A 22078-nucleotide genomic window follows, 5' to 3' on the forward strand; every position below is an offset into this window, starting at 1 on the left:
TCACCAAAAGAGCTGTATCACCGTTGGCAAAAATGTAATGCCCAGACATTGCTGTCATGGCATAGCAGCCAACATGGCAGGTTTTTTAAACCAAATGTCTTAGACGGCCGGCTTTAGGGCGGTGCGACCGGTGCCACCGCCGCACCGAGTGCTGACTCTTCAAGGGGGCACTGTCCTTGGAAGTATTTTATAGCTTTAAAAGAACCTGCTGCTGCATTGCTAGCCTCCAGAAATTCTCATACAGCAATAAAAATGTCAAGATAACAATGATGATTCATGTTCTTCCTGGAGAGAGAAGGAGTTTTGTCTAGTGGAAGTTTTAACTCATTTTATGGTAGCCGATCAGAAAGTACATATATTTTAAATTAGTCGGTGCTTTTGACAGAGAGAATCTTTTGTTACTGGCAGTGTAGATGTTAAAATCCTAACATGGAACAGTGAGCAAATAACTATCAAAGAGCTGCATGCAAACTGCAAGATATAGATTAGAGCATTATGATTTTTCCTCTGTCTTTCATTATTCTAATGTTTCAAAAAGGGTTCATTTTGGTAAGAATAAAACATCTCTATTATTAAATGTAACCCCAAACCATGGGGATATGTTTTCAATTATGAGTCTGTGCTTCTCCAGACCAAGCACTCTTAAACTAAAATGTCTACCAGTATGGATGACATGTGACTCCTACACCTTGTAGTCTTCTGGCTTATGTAACATTTCCTATACACTGATTTACACACCTATGGTTGATTGTCTCTGTGTAGTGTGTGTGTGTGTGTGATGTAAAGTGCTCTGACACCCTACACTGGTATATGAGGTGCCATACAACTAATTAAATACATGTGAGAGAGAGTGAGTATGGAGACTTGAGGGGGCACTGTGAAAGGGTGGCAGTGAGGGAGTCTGTGGGGGGCGCCAACAAACATTGTTGCACAGGGCGCCACCAGTGCTAAAGCCGGCCCTGATGTAGAGACTTATCTTACAGCACACGGAGGACACTTCTGACAGTAGGCACTGAAAGTTAACACAGGAACTCTTGCTCCTAAAGAAGACAGGACTACCGACATTAAGGTGAAAGCAGCCCTACTAGATTTGGCTTCGCCATAGGTGGGTACCCCAACTCTATGAGGCAGGAGTCTTGGGTTTGGTAGAGCAGGACATCTGCCAGTTTATTAACCCCTTGGCTGGTAATTGGGCATCAGCAAAGCACAGGCAGGTGCTCTGTCCGCCAAATTTTCTGCCTCATTCAGGAGTGTGGAAACATTGTTTATTTTTGTTGTTTTATATATCTTGATCCTAAACCAGAAGTGGGAAAGTATGTCCTCACTCACTCGGAGAAAAATCGCAGGGCCTTAGGAACCTTTCTTTTACATGTTCTAAATGCAGTTTCCTGATCCTTTGGGTTTGGGTCATGACAACATACCGTTCCATCATTCCACGGCATTTTTGCAAAAAGTGCTTCTGCCATGTTGGCAGAAACATTTTCTACAAAATTTCCAGGCAAGGAAGTTGCACTCACCAATGGGAGACCAGCCAGCCTGATATGCCCCAAGTGAGAGACTTTAGTGTTGAACTGCAACCCTAACAGACTGTTTGGGTTATCCCGGCTTAAGAAGACCTGGGACAGTTTACTTCTTGATTTTAAATGATAATTCGGAGTGTTTTATAAATATGTTGGCTAAGCAAATGACACAGTGGGTCTGAGAATATGTGGGCCAAACCACAATCTCTGATGGTGCACAAAGGAGTGGATGGACACTGGTCCACCAAGCCCATTCTATGACATCAATTCCTCGAGGAGACATTTTTCTGAGCTAATATTCTACCTCTAGACAAGATCCCCCAATGCCAGTGGCTTTAGGATTCAAAAGGAATGAGTAGCCGATGTAAGGTAATCGAAAGCAATAAAGCATGTGGGCTGATAATGGTTGGCCGAGACTTACCTGTGCTGTAGCGGACTGACACGGCATCACTCTGGGCCCCATCTTGGTAACGTGCGGAAATAGATATTTGGTACTGGGTGCCCATCCTCAACCCGGGCAAAACAACACTGTCAAGACTTCCAGCAATGGAGACCTGTATTGTTGGAATAATAAGGATAAAGATAAGAATAAGTATAAGGATAAGAATGATAAGGAGGAAGAGGATGATGAGGATAAGAATAAGAAGGATAACAATAAAAAGGATAAGGATAAGTATAAGAAAAATAAGAAACGGAAGTAGAAGGAGGAGATGAAAAAGAAAAAGAAGGAGGAGGTGAAAGAGAAAGAGAAAGAGAAGAAAAAAAAGAAGGAGAAGGGGGAAGCCCGTGCAGGTAAGAGTGGTGGGGCTGGGTTGGGGGGGGGGGAATGACAGACGACAATGAGGGAAAATTAAATAAATAATTAATTTTCCCTCGTCTATGGAAATCCCCGCCACCCGGCCTCACGGCTCTTACCTGCACGGGCTGCGGGCGGTGGAGGGTGTGGGGGAGTTGCAGATATAGCCACAGAGAGCCAGTAGGGCAAAGACAATTTGAGTGCTTAGGAAGAACCAGAGTGGGGTACACACACGTCTGCCTACCCATATGAATATTTTTCTTTTTTTGCACCTCTACCCCAACGTAGTCTGTCTGCAGACTGCAAGAACATAGAACCTTCCAAACTTATTGCTCACATATAAAGTGGTGGTAATCAGTTTCTGAGCCAAAACTGTCCATTTTTGTATGGAGGTCTGCTGTCCCTTCCAGGTCGCCACCTAATTATTTTGCAGATGTGTGCAGAGACTCACAGTGAAATCCTCTCTCATGAGAACTACTGAGGGTATCCCATGTGTGGATCCTTGCATGCAGCCCTTTCCCCCTCTGCCTGATTAGCAGCACATCAAGTGCGGCTCAAACGACTGGTCTTCTTGCGCCCCTTCACAATGACAATTTAGCAAAGTCCGGTGAACGAAGTCAGTGCTCAGGATGCAGCACTTTTACCTCTTATAATTATCTGAAATAGTTCTGTAGTGTGACTGATGTTAGTGAAATGATGGGGTTGTAGTGTAAGCTTGAGCTCTTTCACTTCAGCACAGTTCAAGTAAACTTGAAGTGTACCTGTGCACGCAGAATGTCATGGTTTTCTCCCTAATAATTGCATGGGCCATATACAAGAAGCCAATTTAAAAGAAACTATATCTATCTATATATCTATATCTCTCTCTCTCTATATATATATATATCTAAATAGATATATATACATACACACATCCTCAACACACCCTGCTTGTAATGTGACGGGCTCCGACACAGCTCGGGCTCACCGCATAATCCCTTTGTCACACCACCAGACTCAAGTAAAAATTGGTTGCACTCTCTTTTTATTAAATGGGCCTCACAGATGCGTTTCGGCTTATATGCCTTCCTCAATGTGGGCTCGCATAATCAGGAACTCGCGCACCGGTTTCAAAACCAGCACAGTGTCTTCTCATTGGTGGAGCATAGACAGAGGACTGAATTAACACCCCGAGGGCATCTCTTGCATCCACAACCATGTCCCGTGACATGTCCAGACAAATCATCATGGCCTGTGCCTGATTCCGGACACGACATCACCAGGTAGTCCTCATCCCTTGTGGACAGTGATTTTCTACCGTGAGTTGTGGCATCATTTATTGCAGTCCTCCCTCTCGATATTCCTGATAAGATGCCTCAACCAATAAGTCCCTCCATGAGTGTGGGTGGATCCGCATGACCTAACGTCCTCAGGCACGCCGCTTATATATATGTATATACACACAAATGTCTCACCAAGTCCCGCTAGACAGGTCTCCTAGTCAAGTGATTCTGGTGAGCAGCGAGTTTTAGCTGCCTCTGCGCTGTTCGACTGTCTGTATTGGAGGTCTGCATTTGTGGACGCCATTCGACTGATCCCATGGGCGGGCAGCATCGTCCTTCAGTTTTTCTGTCATTCCATAGCCTTTCTTTCATTTTCCGACATTATACATGGGAGTGGTTGTAATAAATGAATTGGTGCCCAGTGCCATTAGTGTGGTGCAGCTGACATTTAGTAAACCCCAACTACTGGGAGTTGATCGTACCTGATTCTCCTCTCTGGGGGCTCGATTCACAGAACTAACTTAAGACAAAATCCTAAACTTACTACTTTTGGTATTCACAGAAGGCATTTAGTAGTAGTAAAGTTAGGATTTTGTCTTAAGTTTGTCTTAAGCCTGTCTTAAGCCTGTCTTAAGTCTGTCTTAAGTCTGTCTTAAGTCTGTCCTAAGTTTGTCTTAAGTTTGTCTTATGTTTGTCTTAAGTCTGTCTTAAGTCTGTCTTAAGTCAAACTTAAGACAAAATCCTAACTTTACTACTACTAAATGCCTTCTGTGAATACCAAAAGTAGTAGGACTGACTTAAGACAGACTCAAGACAGACTTAAGACAGACTTAAGACAAACTTAAGACAGACTTAAGACAAACTTAGGACACATTTAGGACAGACTTAAGACAGACTTAAGACAGACTTAAGACAGACTAAAGACAACATCCTAACTTTACTACTACTAAATGCCTTTTGTGAATACCAAAAGTAGTACGTTTAGGATTTTGTCTTAAGTTAGTTCTGTGAATCGGACCCTCAACATTTTTCTTCCATCTTTTTCTCTATATGGATCATTTTGCCCTTTTGGGCGCCATCGGCTATTTATAGTCCTGATCATAACCCTTTAATTAATAAATTGGGGTCAAAACATTAACACTCCATATGTGTCAATGAACTAATAATTGGACTTACAGTCAATACATAGTTTAGAGTCTTCAGACAGTAAAATCTCTCTTCCATTTATTATTCTTGTATCTTATGGCCCAAAAATAGTTGGTTTAGTGATTGTTATTTTTATCTTTTTAACAGCACTCTTCCGTGCACTGAGCACAGCACCAACTATGCGTTCCCTATTCATAACTATTTTTCATCTCATATAAGAGCTAAGCCCTGCATTATAATAGAATGTGGCTTTTGGCTACAAAATTTGTTGCTTTTAAAGTTTTTATGCCAAATTCAGTGGAGGGACATTGTTGCTTGATACAGTCTCCTAGACAAACCTCAGAGTCTTAATTCATGAGATGATTCAAACCTGACAATAGTACTTGTTTACAGGATTGTAATTCAGAATATCTTTCGCAAAACATGTCGCCTGACATATATATCATGTCCTAGATATTGTATGAAAGGCATGGCCCCATTGTATGTAGATTTTCTATAATAGACTCCAATTGGGCAATATTTTGTAGTCCATGTGTAGGACATGGAATTTATGTCGGACTACTTTCTGTTCATTATATGCTGATACCACACTGACTTACATGAAGCAATCATGCATTTCAAATGGAAAATGGCACTGTGACGTGACATGCCATCTTTTGCAGCTGTTAAAGTTTTGTGAGAGTCCATCTAAATCAGTGAATTGAAACAATTTTCCAATCTGGAGGTATGCAATTGTAATGGACAGAGGAACTGCATTTGTCTCATGTTCCCTGGGATCCGAAACGTCAGTATAGCTGGGTTGAAACATGTTGATGTTATATTTACACATGTTCCGCTGTATTTAACTTGATTTGATAAAAGTTATCAGATGGCGTCATTCTGGCACCGTACCAATGGGCAAGACAAATCAGTGCATGTTGCACATAGAGCTCGAATAGGCTCCTGGCAAACAGAGTGGCAGGAGTGAAACCTGTGAACGGGCAATGCTTACATGTTCCTTACCTCACTGAGCGCGCCTTCACTCAGTGGGATCCACTTAATGTGATAGGACGTGGCGTCATCCGCCGCCGGTTGCCAGGTGGCTCTGGCGCTGTCCTTGGAGAGCTGGCTGACCTTCACATTGAGGGGAGGCGGCACCTTCACTGAAATAGCACAGAATGGCACATGAGAGGTTATGTTGAGCACAGTGTCCACTAATCCATGTTTAGAGACCCAGGCCCTCAGTTGAAGTATTTTGGACGCTTAAATTAACACCAAAATCCTGGTATTTAGTAACACAATTAAAAATCGTGATTTTGCCAACAATCTAGGGTTAATTGGGGATTAATATGCTCAGCCAATGCTTCTTTTTCAAAATCAATGCCAGATGACTTCTGGTGCAAATTATCAGAACTGTTCCTCTCACAGAAGTGTTCTTAGTACCAGGCACGGCCGGTACAGGTAAGAGCAGTGGGGGAAGGCGACATAGGACGGGATAGGGAAATTAAATAAATAAATAAAACTACATGAGCTCGCCGCATAAATGGCTTTATTTATTTTCCCTATCCCGTCCTATGTCGACTCCCCCTCCCCACCTCGCCCTGCCCCACTGATCTTACCTGTACAGGCTGCGCCTACGTAGTGCATTTTAATTGAGGTTAGCAAGGCAGCAAATTCACAGCGCGAGCCGAGCCAGTGTCAAGCTCCACGGCTGACTTGTCTTTAACAACAGAAAAACGAGCGCCGAGCCTTGAAAAGAGTTGGCATGTAAATGAATCAGCAAACGCTATGGAGAAATATTGTGAACGGCCTTTTAGGGGAAGGGAATGTTAATTCTTGAAACCGTGGGTTTCACTTCCGTACATTAGTTTTCACCACCGCATTATCATCTGTAAAAGATAATAGTTTTGAAACATAATCCTTTCCCCATCTCAAATGCCAAGACAACACTGCGATGAGTGAACCAAGAGATGTCAGTTCGTCATGTGCACTGTATCTCTGGTCAATTTTTTTTATTGTATATTAAGCAACAAAATTGACATTAACCATAGGCAAGAGGCGTTTACAGCCAGTGTGCATCCAGAAGTGAATTCCTACAAGGTGGTTGCAGTTTTGACACTCAACAAAGCCAGGCAAAGTAAATTGAAGTGATTTGCATAGATTCAAGCATATTAGTCAAACTGAGAAGCTAGAATGTGAACCGAGGTTTCCAGGTCACACATTGTGCAAAAATATGTTAATTTAATCTGATACAACATATGCATGAAATATCAAAATGTCTTTCTTAAGAAAAGTTAAGTGTAAGAGAAGGTAGGAAGAAATTTTTCGGTATCAGTACAGACAGTTTAACCTGTCTGTCGGGGAGACACCATCTTATTCCATATTACACAGAGCCAGTGTTGTGACATAGCTTGTGACTATGTTGCCTTGTTCTTATTTGTTGCTTCCCTCCCTTTCTGTGTATGACACGCCCACAGGAACTTTTGGTTTCGCTATCAGTGGATTCCTCATCTCTCCTGCTCTGAAAGCAACATTGTAATAAAAGAGCCACTTTTAAACAGCAGTTTCTTGTCTTTCATTGCCGCCTAGTGGTCATTAGAAAAACTGCAGCAAACATGTGGGTAATGGAAAAAAAACTACAATCATGATCTTGAAATACATTAAAGACTTCTTTACAAGCTCTGGCAACGCCAATCTGTCTTGTTTGTGTGTAAAGGGAAGCCTGGCCTTATGCCATTGCCAACGCTTGTTTATGGCAATAAAACTACCTTACTCTAACTTAACAAAGAGCAAAGAACAAACGAGAGTGTGAACCCCTTAATGACAGCAATTCGGAGGATTTGCAAAACACAGAGGATTCCGTCATCCTGCAGAGTTTGGTCTTTGGTTACAGATATTTGGTGAGACACCATAATTGCATCTCAGCTTGACTGCTTAAAAATACTGCAAGGAAGCACCTTTTTAGGTCTCTCCTAGAGAAAGTTTTAGTTGTTTAGCCAGTTTAATGTATTTAAAAAATCAAACATAAATTATATACCTCTATGCATACATAGAGGAGCTGTGGGTCAGCCCTGCTCATCCATAGGTCCTTTCAACTGTCATTCACCTTTAGCTTCCATCTAGCATGCAGTATGGAGCAAGGGGTGAGCCCACCTCAGCCAATGCTCTCTTGCACTGAGTGACAGCACTTTCCCAGACGTCATTTCCCCAACAGTCTTAAAAGGATGTGCACTTCAGTGCAGAGATACTTGAATGCTTGATGGGTAAACTTATTTGAGCACTTGTGGACTCATCTTCACTTCTGCGTATGTATCTTGTGGGCCTACATTTGACTTTATATGCACAGAGACTGACTGATTATAAGAAAATGATATTGGTAAAATAAAGCGAGTATTTTTCAGAGAAAATTCTGCTGGCCGGTAATTTTAGCAAAGTACTCTTTGCAACCTTAAAGAGGCTAGTTAAAATATCAGAAACACCCAACGGGGACAGTAGTGTGGAATTTTGCAACCTACTCGCACGGTTTTTCAAGGATAAGGTGGAGACCGTTTATAGATCCCTCAAAGACATGGGCACCGATTGTAACGGCAATTCATCGGGCACCAATTGTATAGGCAATTTATCAGCCAATACCCTCCCCTATTCTTACAAATTATTGGTGTCCTTTGACCCACCAAACATAGGACAGATATGCCAGGTGGTCAGAACATCAAAGGCCGGAGCACCCTCAGACCCTTGCCCCCCAAAAATATTCCAGATGGCACCCGACCTCATTAGTGAGCAGCTTAGTATACTTTTCAATGAGATTATTAGCACTGGTATCTTTCCTGATTCTTGGAAGAAAGTCTCAATCCTTCCCCTTTTAAAAAAACCTAATTTAGATCCTAGTGACACCAGCAGTTACAGACCTTTCTCCAGGATACTGTCCCTGCTAAGGTCCTGGAAAAAATTCTAAACACCCAATTAACAGCCTTCATATCATCAGCGGATCTGTTAGATCCCTGCGCAACATGGGTTCCTAAAAGGGCATAGTACGGAAACAGCCTTAGTCATGGCGGCAGAGGAGCTCAGAACAATACTAGATTCAGGTGCCAAGGCCGCCCTGATACTATTGGATTTATTGGCAGCTTTTGACACCGTAAATCATGATATCCTGATCAGAAGGCTCTCAGAGGTGGCTGTTAAGGATTCTGCCCTCAAACTGATTAAATCCTATTTGAACAATATGCTTCAGTATGTTCAGCTTGGAACTTCCTGCTCAGAACAGTTCATGCTGCCATGTGGGGTGCCTCAGGGCTCCTCACTGAGCCCCACATTATTCAACGTATATGTGACCCCCTCGGCTGATATAATTAGGCAGTTTGGCTTCTCTGTGATTTCCTACGCGGACGATACCCAGTTAGTGGTGTCCATCTGTAGTAATTTGGAGGAAACAGCAGAATGCTTTAACCGTTGAATGTCCTCTGTGAATCAGTGGATAAGCTTGAACTGCTTAAAGCTAAATGGGGGAAAAACTGAGGTACTTCTGCTGGGCTCCGACACATCCTTTTGTGTGTGTAGTTGGTGGCCAGCCAACCTGGGTGATTTTCCGGTCGCAGTCAAGAAGGGGAAGAATCTAGGCATCTTTGATGATAACCTGACTTTTCAACACCAGATTAATAAGGTTTCATCTATGGTCTTCCTGACTCTAAAGACAATTTGGAAAGTTTGGTCTTTTATTTCACCAAAGCAGTAAAAACACTTGTGACCATTCTAGTCCTGGCTAGACTCGATTATGGCAATGCCCTGCACAGGCTTACAAAAACAGCATATGCTCAAACTACAGAGTGTGCAGAACGCAGCAGCTAGACTGCTGTTGGACATTCCAAAATTCCAGTCTATTTGTCAAGGATTAAGAAAGCTACAGTAGCTCCCAGTGAAAAAAAGGATAGACTTTAAATCCTTATGTTTAGCTTTCAAGGCTTTGCATGGAAATGGTCCTCGGTACCTGAAACAACACCTCTCTTGGTACTCTCCAGCTAGAAATCTGAGATCAGCGCAGAGCAAACTCCTCCAAACCCCCAGATTCAAAAAGGCATGTGGGGGAGGAGGAAGCTTTGTTCGGGGCACAGAGAAATTTTGGAACTCACTCCCGACTGATGTAAAGAACAGCCCAATGTTGCTTTCCTTCAGAAAAGCACTAAAAACCTGGTTGTTCTCTAACTAAACTTCTCTTTTTCTGTTGTTTATGCCAATCTACTGCCCAGTGCCTAGACGCCCTTGGGCATTCGTGCACTATATAAATTTCCAAATCAAATCAAAAATCAAATCACTTTGATATTTGTTTTCTTTTTTATTGCCTCTCCCATTTATTATTAATTTAGTCGTCCTTGTGTGTTTTTGAATTATGAATTTAGGTTACAGTAAGCAAAGAACAATCATATTTGCCTGTGATGTTAATTTAAAAGTAAAAAGTGTTTCTATGCCTCTTCTAAGCACACTTTCCTGCTAGGAGGCACCCTTACTGTTCTATGAAAAGTATATATGACATTCAATATTTAAATGTTATTTAAATCTTTATTGCAGGCATTTGGCTGCCATGTTTATGCAGCAGAAAGTTTTGTTCTTCTCTTTTCCCTTCTGGCATATGTTTGCAACAAACAAAAATGAAAAATGTAAACATTGTGCCAAGTTGCTAAGGCCGGACGTATTGACTTTTCCAATGATTGTTAAATCTACACTCACCTATCCCACGTCAGGTGTTTTTAGTCTTTTAAAACTCCATTAGGGATGATAAAGGGGAGTACCTGGTATGCATGGCTCAGCCTTTTTGAGGTCTTCAGTCCCCACTGGACAAGGACCAAGGAAGAGCTACATTAGCCCGACTGACAGTAGTGTCTTGCTATGATTGCCCACCTCTGACTTTTAATAAGAAATATCATTTTCTATCAAAATTCATAAAAAATGTGACAAATGTGCAGAAACCCACGTTCGGCAAATTTTGCATGCGTTTCCTATCTCCCCATTGTCTCTAAGTAGGAGCATTGGTGTGCAGACTGTCTTCCAAAGGATGTCATGTTTTGTCACAGAAGGAGGGGATAGGTGGATGAAAGGAGATCCTGGCTTTGGGAGGTGGGGTAGGGCTGCAATTACATATAGATCAATTGGTCATAGAAAAATATTTGCCCCTAGCACCGAGAAACTTCTTGAGATAAAATTATCATTGGATGCTATATTTCCAGTAGACAATTACGTTACCATCTAATTGCAGCTGAGCAGAAGATGATTACATTTTAGCGTCCTAGATTTACCACCTTCACCACTCTTATTCGACAACACGTAGTTCCATTTGCCTCACCACTTACATGTGGTGAAGTTCCCAGTCACTTGAAGAGAGTTGTGAACACCGCTGTAAACAGAGACCACGGACACGAGGTAGTCGGTGAGCGAAGAGAGAGAAGACAGCACAACAGAAGAGGCGGGGCCAGGAACTTCCACCTGCAACAAAGAAGAGAGGCATGTATGTGTACCTTGTCTGGAAATGACCTCACCTGCATTTTAGGGGGCCCCTCACTCATCCCTAGCGTAACAATACCCGCCCACCCATGACTCGCTTTCTCTCTGTGGTGGTACCATTCTGTATCTGTCTCTTACTCTCTTTAAAGATGTCTCCAGGCGTCCTGACACTCCTTCCTATAGCAGTGTCTCACCTCCTTCGGTGCAGCTTTTGGTGTCTTTGTTGGTGTTTCTATGGCCTGAACAATGTCCAGCAAGAGGAGGTTTTTTTTTTTTTTTCATTTGTAACGCCAATTGCTCAAACTTTTAATAATGCCAGCCCTATTGCATTGCAAATGCTTGTTTTTTTCTTGTTTTTTTTTTACATTTTATTAAGCAACTTCAATACGTACAGCGATATGGACAACAATTAAGACAGTAATTCACTGTTATAGGTACATACCTAAATCCATTGAAAAATAAATAAATAATAAAACAAAAACAAGGAAATGCTGAGACATGTAGAAGCTAAGCAATTTGTGGCCAGAATATTTCACAAATACGTATTTACTTACATTAAATTAAATTATATTTTAGAACCTGTTTTTCCAGGAAATAATAGGCAGCCAAATTTGAGTACCACGCTGTCTAGCCTTTTTGCCCTTGGCTGAATAAATTGCCATTTCTTGATTAAATATCCCCAAGAATCAGGTTATCCAAACTTGAAAATTAGGAGAATCAATATCTTTCCATCGTAAAGCCAATATTAACCTGTATACAGCCAAACCCAAAAACAGGCATGTTTCTTCTTCTATACTATGCCCTAGGGTATTATCATAGCCTAATAAAAAAAGTGTAGGGGAGATATGAATTGTGTGGCCGAATATTTCTTCCCAGAAGAGTGATATTTTTAGTTTAAGGATAGTTAATTTGCTACATTCAACAAGCATATGTATTAAATGGGCCGGGCCTAGGCCACACCTGGGACATTTATCGTCTATTCTTTTCCCCCAAGTAAATAATTTTGCCAGTGTAAAGTAGAGATTATATATAGTTTTGTAGAGTTGGGCCTTGAGGGATGATGTTAACAAAACTTTATCAGAGAGAAAAAGGACCTTATCAATGTCGACATTTGGATTATTCAACTTAGATGCCCAGGATGATTCTACCTTCTCTAAATCGTCATGTTGTTGTCCACGCAACAATTCGTAGAGTATACTTATATTACATACATTTTTTCCCTGAATACAATCAAGAATAGAAATATTCACCATTGAAATATTTGGGATTTTTAAGGAGAGAATAGTATTTATTTGAATATACTTGAAGAGGTCATATGCCGGAATGTTAAACTTTATTTGGAGATTGGAGAACCTCACTCGAGACTCAGCGTCTAAAAAATCCCCCACTGTTACCAATCCAAGACGTTCCCACCTCTTAGCAATATCATCATTGACTTGCCTAGAGAAGAGAGAGGAGTGCCATAATGGTGTGTATTTATTTATTGTTGAAATACCCAAGTGTTTAGAAACTTTCTTCCATATCCTCCAGGCGCAATTAATAATTTTGAACTTAACCTTCTTGTAGTATGATGGTTCTATCTGACTCAGCAGAAGGCCTTTTGCTTTCTCCCCTATAGCTAACTCATATATTGAGGGAATCCCAGTACCAGGTATGTTAGAACTTGATGGATTCGTATTAAATAGTGGGGACATCCCTTGGTGGAGACTAGCCCAAAAATATAGAGTTAAATTTGGAAGCCCCAAGCCCCCTTCTCCTGCGGTAGGGAGAGGATTTTTGAGGATCTCCTAATTTTGCAGTAAGCTAAAATAAATTTGGAAATTTGTGATTCTAAGGCTGTAATCACCTTGTCATCAACCATTATGGGGATCGCACGAAAAAAAAACAATATCCTTGGAAAAATATTCATTTTCACAAAATTTACCCTACCAATAATTGAAAGATATAAACTGTTAACTCTCGAAAGATCCTTTTTTATGTTTACAAGTAGGGGATCGTAATTAAGTTTATTAATATTTTCGATCTGCGGAGATATAGAAACGCCTAAATACATAGCATTATTTGCCTTTCTGGGATCGTTAAATACAATATTATTTGTACAGATAATGATAGTTTTTTCACGATTCAAAGAGTACCCGGACATTACCCCAAAGGACTGGGTTATAATCTCAATTTCTCGGATTGCCTCAGTGGGGTTAGGTGTTACGACTGCCACGTCATCGGCATAAGCAAGAACAAAAAACAAGCATTTGGAGGGCAAGATGGCGGTCGAGTGAGACCGCGGTGCGGATGGACCGATGCTGGGAAGGTTACTGATAGCCCTGAGAATATCCCAAACAAGCAACGGAAGCATACGGTTACGCTCAGCGGTGAAGGAAGAAGAATATGTTGATTAAACAAAAAGCCTAAAAGTGTATAACTCGTCTTTAGCTCGTTTAAAGCTCCCGATGGTGCTGGAAATCAGCAAGAAACAACATGGCTTACCAAATACGAATGTTGGGATTTACCTGAAGACTCTTGGCTCACTTATTCGGCTGTCTGTCATTCGCTTCTTGTGCCGGGTGCAGCTGTTGGTGCCACGGGACTCAACGGAGCGATCGCGTGCTGTTCGGGCAGACATAGCCATTGGAGACTCTTTCCCTCAATCCCCTCAACTCCCTCACAACGCCAGTAGAGAGGGATTTGTGATGGCTCCCAAGAATGCCGGTTCCACCACGGCCACAGCCAAGGCAAGGGCAGCAGCGGCGGCAGCAAAGCAGGCACAACGCAAGGACGCCGTGAATGAAAGGCGAGCTGTCAAGGAAGTGGACGGCCCTGGTGTCAGGACTCCGAAGCGAGGTGCTTCGGCACTACGAAAGGCAAGCGCGGTTGGCCCCTCAGTTGCGGAACTCCTCCGCCGAATATCGGGTGGTGCACATCCAGGTCACAACAAGCAGAGTGAGTCAGCGAATGTGGAGGAGCCGCTGCAGAGCCGCCTGAGGGTTTCTGATGCTCTACCCAGTAAAGTAAGTGATAATTCACTTTCGGTGGAAGCGGTGAAGGAGAAACTGGCGGATATTGTCAATGATAATGAAATGTCTCAAAATGCCCTCAGTATATCAGCCACAATTGTAAATGCAGACCAAAATGAAATACCTCCAACTACCCCCCCCCCCACCTGCTCTGCGACATCTGACCACAGCTCTAAATCCATCTATAAATAACAACAACAACAAAGACACTGTTGTTAGGGTTGTTCCTGTAATATCTCCCAAAGCAAGCACTGATAAAGTGGTTCATAGCACCGAGGCAGATAATTTGAAGATTGTAGATACAGATGCAGAAAAGGATTTAACGGATTTTTATTCCCTTTCGGACGAACTCGAATGGTCAGACGAAACATGCTCTCTTTCAACTGGAAGCGATAACGAGACTGAGTCTTGCTATGGAGCTCAAAAAACAGTAGTTAAGAAAAGAAAGGGCCACCAAGGTGCGACTGAATTGGCACGGGATTATACCCCTACAACGCAACTCTCCACGCAACAACCTGTAGATCATATGCCAGCTAGCATCGTACAGTTACCTCCTCAACCAGCCGTTCTTGGCCCCGCAGATTTGTCTTCTGGCCCACCGGCTACTTTGGACTCAATAATGGCAACGGTTCTCCAAGCAATCGCAGCACATAGGGAGGAGACGGCACACGATGGGCGCAAGGCCCAAGCTACCTTACGGAAAGTCCAAGGGGTGGTAAGGAGACTAAATAAAACTGTAAGCTCATTTAATGACAGAATGACTGATTTTGAATCCCGGATAGTATCCACCGAAACTGAGATTGCTGCTAATCATGATCTAGTAGAATCACATGAAGCAGAGCTCTCTGTTGTAAGATGGAAGCTAGAGGACTTCGAGAATCGCCTCCGGAGAAATAACCTCTGTGTTCTGGGCGTTCCAGAAACACTAGAAGGGGAGGACGCTCGGTCTTTTATCATTAAACTATTTCGTGACTCTCTACCAGAACTATCTAATTGGAATTGGGACTTAGAGATACAACGAGCTCATCGTGTGCCTATGCATTTAAAACACCCTGTGCGCTCGGGGGGATATCCACGAGCAATTCTAGTTTATTTTGGTAACTTCCTCCTCAGGCAGGCAATATCTGAGAAAGCCAGGCCAGATGCGAAGCGTGTGAGTGACACTATCTCCTATTTCGTTCGCCCCGATTTCTGCCATGCCACAGTGGAAAGGAGATGGCGTCTTCGCCAGCTGATTAAACCTTTCCAGGAGAAGAAAGTGGCGGCTTATTTGAATAACCCAGCCCGCCTTAAAATAATTAATGGGGGGGTTACAACATTTTTTGCATCTGAAATTAAGGCCAAAGAATATCTAGATGGTATATGATCCAGCCCTTTCTTTAAAAGTCTGCGTAAAAGTTGATACAATATGAGGCATTTATCACAGAAATGGAATTCAAACTTTAAATAAGGTGTGGGGCCATAGGGGGTAATCTTGAAGCAAGGTGTTTCCTTTTCTTCTTCTACTAGTATTTTTTGGCTTTTCCCTTCTTTTTATTTTTTTTATTTTTTTTAACTAATAAATATAGTGAATTACTGATTCTAGATAAGTGGTTATCATTACACTTTAAATATAATTATAAGTGCAAATGTAAGATTCCAGCATCAGTCCTCGTCATGCACATTCATCAAACAGACTCTGCTGGAGTCTGAAAGCCTCATTGAGGGTGTAAGGAGGGGGTAGAGGGGGGGTCGGTAAGGAGAGGGGGGGAATGCGGGGAGGAGGAGAAAACTAAAGGAAAAAATGGCAACTTCGTACGTATATTGAATCTTAAACCAATTGGTAGAATTTTTTTTAATTATGAAGACATAATTATGGAAATCAACTGGATGATGTTATGGGAAAGCTGAAGATATGCTCTTGGAATGTGGCTGGTCTTAATGATAGAGTTAAGAGAGCAAGTACTTATGAGGTAATTAAGCAAGGCCATTATGATATTCTCTGTTTTCAGGAAACCCACATTACATGGGAAGATAGGGATTTACTAAGAATACCTGGGTATAATTTGTTAGCAACCACTTCACAGTCTTTTAAAACCCGTGGTGTAGCTATTTTTGCCAGAAGTTTTTTGGGTCAAGCTAAACGCAAGCTAGTAGACGCCTTTGGTAGATGGGCTATTGAGTTAGAACCCGGAATTACAATTTGTTCAGTTTATGCCCCCAATCACGATGATCCACACATATTGGAGGATTTAGAGCTTGAGCTGGCTTCATGGCCTAGGGTATTGATTTTGTGCGGTGATTTGAATATTTCTCTTAACCATGTAGGAATCCCTTATAATCAGTATTTGTCTACCTACACAGGAAGAAAACCGAAAGGTTATAGAGCAATTTCTCAACTTAGAGATAGTTTGGGCTTAATATAGATATCTGGGCCTCTAAACAACAATTTGATCCTGGCTATACCTATTTTTCATTTCCACATAATAAATACGTGCAAATCGACTATTTCTGGGTGGTTAGTGATCAGGCTTTGGCTGCTGAAATTGAGAGAAGTCCCAAAACACTTTCTGACCATAATATGCTCACACTCACTATTAATCTGGTTAATTTTCATAGACCTTGCTTCAACTGGACATTTGACAGGAAACTTCTCGCAAATAGAAATTATATTGACCACATAAAGACTTGGACACAGGGGTATTTTGATTGCAATCGATATAGTACGTCAAGGGCTATAGTATGGGGCTGTTTCAAGGCTGCTCTCAGGGGAGTGACTATGAGTTTTGTAGCCAAACAAAAGAGAGAGGCAAATTTGGTTAACCAGCAGCAGATACAAGACCTTGCTAAAGCCGAACAAGAACAAACAACCGCTATAACGGAAGGTGGGGACGGCAAAACTACATTATGTAAAATGCTAATTCTTAAAACTACAATTAACAGTAAGATCAATCAAATGGTTGCGAAAACCTTTCAAACTAGCCGCAATAAACTGTACGAAGACGGGGAAAGGGTTGGAAAACAACTAGCTCTACGCACTCGACAAAAACAATCATTTAATAAAATTAGCAATATCCAAGTAAACGGTATGACTTATACTGAATCAGATGAGATATTAGAGGTATTTAAAGGATATTATGAAGCTCTCTATAGTAACGAAGAGACTCTTTAGATAGATGAAATAAAAGAATCTTTATGGCTTTGGCTTAAAGACTGTGGTTCTAATAGTATACTTGACGCAGCCTCTAGAGATGACTTAGAGAAGGAAATCACGCTAGTCGAGATACAAGTGGCTCTAGCAGGTCTCGCTTCTGGCAAGGCAGCTGGTCCGGATAAGATCCCCCTGGACCTATATAAAATTTTGGGAGATGTCATTATACCATATATACTAGATCTCTGTATTGGTATACAGGGTAATGGTAATACACCTATATCCTGGAAGGAGACCAATATAGTGATATTTCCCAAGAAGGAAAAGCCACCAGAACTTCCCACTTCGTATCGCCCGATTTCCCTAATTAATACAGACTCAAAAATATACGCAAAGGTCTTGGCCAATCGACTCAGGAGGGTGGTAGAACATCTGGTCTCCCCATGGCAGCATGGTTTCATTCCTCATAAAGGAACTACGGATCATACTCGTAGGGTTATATCACTCTTCGATATCATGGCTGCGACGGGGGGCCGGATGTCTATGATCCTCCTCGACGCCGAGAAGGCCTTTGATCGAGTCTCATGGAAATATATTTGGGCAATATTGGCTCTTAAAAATTTCGGGGCCTGTTTTATTAGATCTGTACAGGCAATGTATCAAGATCCAATCGCTAGAGTTCAGACGATGGGCTTAGGATCGAGTTCATTTAATATTTCGAGGGGTACAAGGCAGGGGTGCCCTTGCTCTCCATCACTATTTGCCCTGTACATCAATCCGTTGCTATTGAAATTACTAGCAAGCAATGCGATAATACAGATTAAAATAGGGACGCATGAAACTAAGAGGAGTTTTTTTTAATGAGCTCATTAGTCACTAGGAAACACGTCCTAATGAATCAGCATGAGTGATTCTGGTACAAAGAGGGAAGAATTCCCTTACTCTTTTATGAAGGTGATGTACAGGCACAACTACATAAATAAAAAAAGTCAACACAGTAGAGAATCAATTTTAAAAAAATCAAAACCGCTTAATTAGAAATAAAAATGTATTAAAACCAACACTAATTAATGACAAAACTAAGGAGAAATATAAAAATACTCGTAGAACTTACAATGCCTTCTACCTTTGAAACTAAAACCAAAGCCGGACTTATAGGGGTACTGCACTAGACAGCCATCGCTTATCTTTGGACAACCTTTTAGGTCTTGCCTACTCATATCTTTTAGTTGTCAATTGTTGAAGGTCTATTGTGTACAATACCAATACTCTGAGTGGTCTTTGGGTCAGTCCATTGCTTATTACTAATTGGCTTCTTTGTTCGCTTGCTTATTATTTAATGGCCTTCCTTCCTCTTCTTGTGTTTGCTCCTTCTCGGAGGTATTGCATCTTTACTGTATTTTTGGCTGGAAGAATTGTAGCCTTCCATGGCTGACATTCAGCGAACTAATTTTTTTCAGCACTCCATGGGAATGCTTGTGTTTTCTTGATCCCGCCCTCGTGTGCTGCATCCTTCCTCAAATTCCTGCTACTTGCACTCTCTGTGTTGGTCTACACCAACCCTAATTCCTACATTGCTCCCCAACCCCTGCCCGATTTTCACTGTTCCCTGCTACTTGGGGGTGCCCGGTGACTCACCTGAAACCCTACTCCAACATGGCACCACTGCTGCTCCCCATTTTTTATAAATTTGAGTTTTTACACTTTCAGAGGTTTGCTCCTTTCTCTACAATATGATTTGTGCACCTTTTTCTTTTTTACATTTTTTATGTATTTTTTGAAAGCTAAACACTCAAAGATGGGTTTCTGTCGCTTTGAGACAGAAATAAAAAAAAGCCATCCTTAGGTTGTGACATATGCATGCTCATATGTCAACGTGCTGGAGCCAGCCATTTTGTTTTTTCCGATGCTGTTCTGCATTGACAACATGCATTTCTATTTTCTTTCTAGCAGTGTCATTCATCTTTGACAGCAAGAAATGACAAAGCCAAAAGATCAAAGATGAGACCTATTGGCACTACCAGTGCTTGTCCTAAAAGTCAATAAAATGACTAAGCTCAGACGGAGGGGGATCACAGGGAACCAGTTCCAAAAATATGACTGGCCAATAAAATTCCTGGGGAACATTAATGCTCACCGATGAAGAATAGCTTGTCCACATTAGGTCGCAAACCCCTCATGAAATTGCATGTCTAGTCAACGGGGTGGGAACAAACAACGATGAGGTCGGAAAGGCTCACTTGTCGCTAAAACAAACATCCATTCACACTTACATTCTGGATGCAAAATATTGTCTTCTACTTTCCAAGTGCTGTGTCTACAAAACTTGCCTTAAAATCTCGGTTTTGCAACAAAATGATGAAATCTCACAGGAACAACATAGCTGCGTTTCACTTTTTCTAAAGCCAATGATTACACAATCAGCTGATGACTTGTAACTACTATGTTCTGTGGTACTATTGCAAAATACTCCCATGTTTCGCTAAAATATTGGAACAACACACATCACATACCTTAAAACGTATAAATAAGTTACACTACTTACCTAAACTACACAAAATAATCATGTGTAATCCTGCCACATGGTAACAAAGTACGACTTACGGTTTTTGCCAAAGCAAAATATAAAATTGCATATGCAATACATTGCAATTAAGCATGTTTTCGGACCCCCCTGATTTCTTTGGGCCCCCTTGACTAAGGCCCGCAAAACTTTAACTTTTTCAATAATGAAACGGGTGGAACAAGTATGCTAAATTTCGGGGAGATTTGGCAAACGGGCTCCAAATTATTAAGGGAATAAGTATTTTTTTTAAAACAGGCCTATAATATCTACACATTTATAAACAAAAAGGTAACCTATTACCATCAAAATAAAGCAGTGATAGGTTGTTAATAACAATAATACGTAATAATTAAATATATGGGACATCCTAAGCAATAAGTCAGAAAAATGCTATTCACACAATAATGGAAATTTGTAATAAAAACAATATGGCTGTTTTTTACCTTTCGTAAACACAGCCATGAACCAATCACATACCCAGTTGTGAGACCCATGTATTTTGGTATACCGTCAACTTAGCACAGTACAACATAACACAATGTATAAATATGTTTATATAACATATGTTTAACATTACTTACACTACTTACATATACAAACATAAAATTTACATTTACATATTTTTTTTGCAGATATAAAATTTAAATTTTTTCACACATATTACTGCTATATTTCCTTTAATTTACACACTTCACTTTTTACCATTCTACTGTATAACAATTCACTATGGCACTCCACTGCACACTATTTAAAGTACGCCACTACACTTTACGACACTCCAGTATGTACCACTATATTGTACACTAATCTACAATACGTTAGTCCACACTACGCTACTGAACTCCACTGTACGCCACTCTATTCTAAAACACTATATACTCCAGCTGCTGCCTGTGCAGGTAAGAGCGATGGGGCCGGGTGGGGGGATTTTGATGGACGATGGCCAGGGAAAATCAAATAAATAATTTCCCTCGTGGTTGTCTGTCGAAATCCTCAACCCCGACCCCACCGCTCTTACCTGCATGGGCCGCAGCTGCTATACTCTATGCTATTAAACTTTTAACTAGTGTATTGTAATACACTTTTGTATATGATAGTTTCTGGACACTTATACACGGTACTACTGCTCACAACTCTACTCTATTCACTGTGTGCAACTCAAGTTTACACTATTTCACTATTTGCTAATCGACTGTACGCCACTTCATAGTACAATACTGGAGTGTACACTTTTCCACTCTACGGCACACCATTGTACTGAAATGTTGTACTGAAATGCAGTGGCGTATACTGCAGTGTATAGCACAGTACTGTACCGGATTGCACTGTGCCACACTGCAGTGTGCTGCTCTGCACCACTGCACTGTACAGCACTCCAATATACACCACTGTACTTTACAGAATTTTAATTACAACACTACACTGTACCACACTCAACTTTACATAAGCCCACTGTACACCATTAAACTGTACGCCACTCCACTGTATGGTAGTCCACTGTACTCCACTTAAGTGTACGCTATTCCACTTTACGCCACTCCACAGTATAGCACTCAACTGTATGCTATTTCAATAAAAAAAAATCCAGTATATGTTCCTACACTGTACAACACTCCAGTGCACGCCAGTGCAATGTGTGCAAATGCATTTTACATTACTTCAAATACGTAACTCTACTTTATCGCACTCCACTCTATGCTATCCCACTGTATTGTATACCACTACACTCTATACTACTCCAATATACACCACTGTACTGTTTCCTAATTCACTCCCTGCCACTACACTTTATGCCATTCCATTGTAGGCCACTCTATTATACCGGATTCTACTTTAGTCCACTCCACTATACCACAATATACTGTACCATAGTAGAATTTACAACACTCTCCTCCAGTATAAAGTACCACAATCTACTTAAAAACACTCCACTCCACAAAACTAAACTGGACAAATATTCAAAATTTGTTACTAAAACTGAAAAATTATTGAAATTTAAAAAAAAAAAACAAAGGTTAAAGGTAAGTTATAGTTAGGAAAACTACATTTATGTTTGCCATACAAACCCAACTTACACTACACAAACATTGGATATTCTAAAGTTATAGACATATTTATGATTTATTAGTTATGCACCACTTTCAAATTAATATAGTGATACTTATAACTCACA

The 22078-nt window shown here is 41.1% G+C and overlaps 1 protein-coding gene across 2 annotated transcripts in view; it reads right to left on the reverse strand.

The window, feature by feature from the left end:
- The window catches only part of COL20A1 (collagen type XX alpha 1 chain), a 537383-nt gene that overhangs the window by 261209 nt on the left and 254096 nt on the right, over positions 1 to 22078 (reverse strand). For both annotated transcript variants that reach the window (XM_085619699.1, XM_085619698.1), the window contains exons 16-18: positions 11048 to 11180; positions 5727 to 5866; positions 1942 to 2074 (exon numbers count right to left, since the gene is read on the reverse strand). In XM_085619699.1, coding sequence (XP_085475825.1) covers positions 1942 to 2074; positions 5727 to 5866; positions 11048 to 11180 — 406 coding nt within the window. The remainder of the gene's footprint in view (positions 1 to 1941; positions 2075 to 5726; positions 5867 to 11047; positions 11181 to 22078) is intronic.

Source organism: Triturus cristatus, chromosome 7 (assembly GCF_964204655.1).
Source record: "Triturus cristatus chromosome 7, aTriCri1.1, whole genome shotgun sequence".
NCBI classification, from domain to species: domain Eukaryota; kingdom Metazoa; phylum Chordata; class Amphibia; order Caudata; family Salamandridae; genus Triturus; species Triturus cristatus.